At 50.9% G+C, this 5307-nt stretch overlaps 1 protein-coding gene across 1 annotated transcript; it reads right to left on the bottom strand.

Moving 5' to 3' along the window:
- Positions 1–2427: 2427 nt before the first annotated feature.
- On the bottom strand, positions 2428–2893 carry LOC113930513 (ubiquitin-conjugating enzyme E2 variant 1-like). The gene has a single exon (XM_035725421.1). The coding sequence runs from the start codon at positions 2891–2893 to the stop codon at positions 2573–2575; it is 321 nt and encodes a 106-aa protein (XP_035581314.1). The 3' UTR covers positions 2428–2572.
- Positions 2894–5307: the final 2414 nt, after the last annotated feature.

A 5307-nucleotide genomic window follows, 5' to 3' on the forward strand; every position in this document is an offset into this window, starting at 1 on the left:
GCTCATATTTCTTGTATGGTATCTCATCTGATCCTCCTACATCCCGAGGGAGGTGTTATCATCCCTATTTTACACCCAGGGAAACCAAGGTTCAGAGAGGGGAAGCAATCTACCCAAAGTCCCACAGCTCGTACGGGGCAAAGCTGGAACCCAGGCCTCTCAGATTCAAAGACCCCTGCTATAACCACTACTCTCTCCTGCTCCTGACAGCTCAGCCTCCATTATCATATGTTTTGAATTGCTCCCCAATCCCCATAAGCTCTTTGAGGGTAGGGACAGTTTCTTCTAACTGGTTAATAATTAGCCTTTCTTTTTTGACCTGCACTTTACAGTTTATATAGGGCTTCTACATACTTGGTGTCATCGGATCTTTACTACATTCCTGAGACTTCTGTGTTATCCTCAGTTTACAGATGAAGAGACAGAGGCTGGGATAGGTCCATGAGTTGCACAAGGCATGCATCCAATGAATGACAACCAGTTGCTCTTTTTGCTACCCCAAGGCGTCTCTCACTTGCGAATTGGGCACCAGCTAATCCCTTCCTCCTCCCCTGGCACGATGGTGTTCTAAGCCTCATTTCTGCCCAGTTGAAAATAGCTGGGGTCAATAAAGGCCCTCATTTTATCTCTGACCCTTGGGAGCTGGAGCCGAGGCATACAGAGTTACGCAGTTGACTTTCAACAGGATGTGAGTGGGACTTCTCCTGTAGGCCTAGAATGGGTTACTAGGGCCTAAAGCTGAGGTCAAATGTCAGATGAGAACTGCTAAGGGACTTCCAGCAGTGGGGGGCCACCACTCCACTGCTCCCAATCCCCTCCCCTCCCCATCTGTGTAAGCAGAAAGGGGGGGCATCACTGGGATCAGGAAACTTTGGACTGGTGCTGTAGCTTCTCCCTCCTGCAGAACCCCAGCCAGCTAAGGGGGTTCCAAGAGAAAGCCAAGATTGGGGGGCCCATGAGGAGAGGAGAATGGCATCTCATTTCTGGTGGGACATCTGCTTGCATGGCAGACTCCTGGCACTTTCCTCAGGTCAAGTGGATGCCTCAGAAGGTAGTGAGGTTTGAGCTGTTTTACTTTATACTACCCAAGAGGACTGGCCACTGGGCGAGGGGGCCCTGGGAGCAGCAGGGGTGTATAAGTGTGTAAGGCATGAGGGCAGGGGGCTTGGTTGGAAGAAGTAGTGGCTGAATAGCTTCTCCCACCTCAGGGAACTCTGAAGTGGGGAGGCCTCCAGACCCCTCCCAAGTTGGGGATAGTGACTGAAGAAAATCATTGTACGCTGTAGCCCCTTGAGTTAAGACTACGATGAACCAGTTACACAGCGTGGAACACTAGCCCTGAGTACCTGCCATTCATCGGACCTGCCTTCAAAGAGCTCCTGCAGCCCCTGCCTCCTTGTGGCCCCTCTGGGGTCAGGCTGGCCTGGCAGCTGGATGGAGAACAAGGTCTCAATTTTCAGTGCTGTGCCCAGGGCCAGGGCCGGGGCGAGGCAGGTGAGGCGCCCAGGGCGCGAATTGTCAGGAGGCGTTCACTGTCAGGTGCTGACCCTGCACTAGCCTGGGCCCTGCAGTGGGTGAACGCCTCTCTAAATTCTGCACCTTAGGCACCTCACCCGCCTCACCTTCATCCCAGTCCTGTTTGCAGCTGCCACGGGGCCTGGGCCGGGGCCCAAGGTTTCCCTGGGATTCGCAGAACCTTTCAGGTCCACGAAGATATTCTAGGCTTGGGTGCTGAGGATCTAGGGATCTGGAACTAGCAGGGCAGCCAACTCTGACTGAGCTGGGCAGGCCCAGAACAGACCGGCTTTCCCACAGGGGAAAAGGGGGAGGGGGAAGCGCCAAGGAGCCAGCTTTCTGTACCACTCCCCAGCAAGCCAAACAAAACTAAGGTAATTCTGCCCCCTGGTGTCCCCTTCTATCACTGCCGTCACTGCCAGTGGTCCATCTAGGTTTCAGGAGATTTAGAATCACTTACAGTTCATTCATTCAACCATTCATTCGTGCCTCACGCATTTATTAAGTGCCCCACTCTGGGCCAAGCGCTGTGCTGTACACTGCGGGTACAAAGATGGATAGTACAGAGACCCCTCCTGGCAGGGTGCTGTAGTCTAGTGGGGCAGATAGACACACCAAGAGATCATCTTGATGCATTTATTTGTTTTTTATAGCACAACTTTTTTTTTTAATATTTTATTTATTTATTTGAGAGAGAATGAGAGAGAGAGAGAGAACACATGAGAGGGGGGAAGGTCAGAGGGAGAAGCAGACTCCCTGCCAAGCAGGGAGCCTGATGTAGGACTCGATCCCGGGACTCCAGGATCATGACCTGAGCCGAAGGCAGTCGCTCAACCGACTGAGCCACCCAGGCGCCCTATAGCACAACTTTTATATTTCAAATGGACAAAAAATTAGTATCGTTTACAATATCTTAAGATAAATTGCCTTTGAATGGGGGCTTCCTTTCCAGTACTTTGAGGTCTACAAGATGTATCTAGAAAATGTATTACTGTGGAAAATGACTGCTTAAATCGAATGGGGGGAGAGGGGGAGGGCCTGTGGTTTCTCTTTTTGATTAATTGCTGTAACACTGTCCTTTGGGTGGCTGAGGGAGTTTCATGTTTTCTTTAGACATCATTAGGCGCTGGAGCTCTTGCAGGACAACTTTGATGCTATATGAATTCTGCCATTTTGCTAGCACTGATATGGCTCTTGGGTCCACCACTCCATTAGAACTATTAACTCCATTCATATTAATTTTTGTTACAAATCTTACAAAGAGAGGTCCTTCTGGGTATTTAGGTCCACATTCTATTTTAAGGTTGTATATTCGGTTTTCATAAATTGTCTGAGCCCGTGGTGGCTGCCATCTTGCGTCGCTGTCGCTGGAAACCATCTTGATGCATTTAAATAAGTGCTCTGTTCAGGGTCAATATGTGGCACAAAGAGGGACTGCTTGGCTTAGGGGAGGCAGGGGACATGGCAGGAAGAGCTTGGCGAGAAGAGGTGGGGGTTGAGTTTGCTGACAGACTTTGAGTTCTTTAGGTGGCTGAGGGAAAGGCTTTCTGGACAGAGATGGGTATATGTGAAGGCATGGGGTCACATGTAAGGACTATAGAATGTTTCATTTGCTGCAGCCATAGTGTGCATTTGGAGGGCCAGCAGGAGACGAAGTTAAGAGCTGGCTGGTGGTCAGGTCTTGGAGGGCCTTGCGTGCCACATGGAAGGCTTCGACCTGATCCCTAAGTGATCAGGAATCCTTGAAAGGCTTTCAGCAGGGTAGTGACATTGTTAGATTTGAATTTTTGCGAGTTTATTCTGGCTGCTTTGTAGAGAATGGGTTGTAGAAGTGTAAGGCTGGGGAGGCTCTTGGGAGGGTTGCCAGATGTAGAAACAAAAGAAAACAGGATGCCCACGGAAACTGGCATTTCAGATAGACAACAAGTTTTAGTATAAGTCTATCCCAAATATTGTATGGGCTATACTAAAATTTATTCTTTATGCATTCAAAATTCAAACTTAACTGGGCATCCCATATCTTATCTGGCATCCTTAGCTTAGAGCCATCAAGGAGAGATGATGGAGGCTTGGACTAGGGCAGAGGTAGTAAAGTTGGATAGAAGTGGAAAAATTCAAAGGGTATTTAGGAGCTAGGAATGAAAGAACTTGGGGATGGCGTGGATGAGGAAAAGTGAGAGGGAGGTGTCAAACATAACACCCAATCTCCTGTTTGGGCTGTTTGCTCTGTGTTGGGTCCTCTATCTGCACCTCATCCCAATTAACACATACTTCCTTCCTAAAACATCCCAGAGAACCTCTGAACCCAGCAGCCAAGACAGCCTCCAAACCCCTGTCCTCCCCTGCTCTGGCCGGCCTCCTGCCTGGATCCTTTCGGTTCCACACCTGCTTGCTTCTGCATTTTGGTCTTACCCCTTGCTTGGTCCAGCTAATTGGCCAGGATCTGGTGCTTGGAATCAAGCTAGGGCCGCGTTAGGCCTCTGTTCTTTGCCTCTCTGCACCACTCTTGGCAACAGCTAGCATGAAATGCCCAGGGCAGGCCTCTATGACTGACTAGAACAGATCTTTCCTGACAGGGAGGGAAATCCCAAATATTCCCAGAACACCACAGGTTTCCCCTAGGGGCTTTCTCACCCCCAGAAGGCCGGGGCTAGAAGGTGGCCTGGTTTCTCAGACCTTTCTGTGACCCAACAGTGCCACCTAGTGGTACCTCAGCACACTGCAGGCCAAGGTAAGACAGGAGACCGGTTTGCAGACCACTGGGAGAGCTTCACATTCCTCTCTCTCCCCTGGCAGGGCACACGGGTCCTGCTTCTGCTGGTGGCCATCCGTCCGTGACACTCCTCAGCTCTTATGAATCTGAGCATCGCATCCGTTTGGTGGACCTGCTGGTAGAGAGATGGCCCAAGATGGCACCCAAAGAACTGAAAAACTAGGCCTTGAGGTCTCTATCCTTGGCTGGACTCAAGAAACTGGGCTCCAGGTTGAACTGGTCATAGTCTTCAAAATTTCCAGCCTTCCATATTTGGTAGCTACAAACCTGGTATCTATCTAAAAGTAGCTGTGTTGGATGTCCCTCCCACACCTGCTTGTGGACATTCCCACCCAGAAAACTAGAGGGGCAGAGTGGGTCTCACAGTTGGGTTCCCCATGGTGGGCGTGTTGCAAGCCAGACAGTGGGCCTGGCCACTCCCCAGCGTGCCACCACCCTCTCTGGGGTTACAGCCAGTCAGAAAGAACTACCAAGTGCCCCCCCCACCTTCTCTGCCCTCCATACCAGAGCCTGTGAGGGCGGGGCCAGAGCCAACGATCTATTCCCCCAAGTTGGGGAGCTGAGAGATATCAGGACTCAGATGACCCTGTGGGCTGTAGCACAAGGCTGGTCTGGAGCAATTGAAAAGATCTTCTAAGGAGACCGACTCTCCTTAGAAGGAGAGTAATGATGAAATGTAGCTCCCTGGGGTGCCTGGGTGGCTCAGCTGGTTAAGCGGCTGCCTTCGGCTCAGGTCATGATCCCAGGGTCCTGGGATCGAGCCCCGCATCGGGCTCCCTGCTCCGTGGGGAGCCTGCTTCTCCCTCTCCCTCTGCCTGCCTCTCTGCCTACTTGTTCTCTCTCTCTCTCTCTGTCAAATAAATAAATAAAATCTTTAAAAAAAAAAAAGAAATGTAGCTCCCTCCCTTGCCCTCTGACTCCAGGAACTTGCCATGAGGGCCTGGGAACACCCCAGGCTGTGTTGCTGAGGCTGAGGTGATCTCTGACCCACTGCTGTTGTCTCCTGCACCACCTGACTA

Source organism: Zalophus californianus, chromosome X, assembly GCF_009762305.2.
Source record: "Zalophus californianus isolate mZalCal1 chromosome X, mZalCal1.pri.v2, whole genome shotgun sequence".
Taxonomy (NCBI): Eukaryota; Metazoa; Chordata; class Mammalia; order Carnivora; family Otariidae; genus Zalophus; species Zalophus californianus.

What these genes read in the sequence shown, in the direction of transcription:
- LOC113930513 (XM_035725421.1), bottom strand. Translation starts at nt 2,893, where the DNA reads ATGGTTTCCAGCGACAGCGACGCAAGATGGCAGCCACCACGGGCTCAG.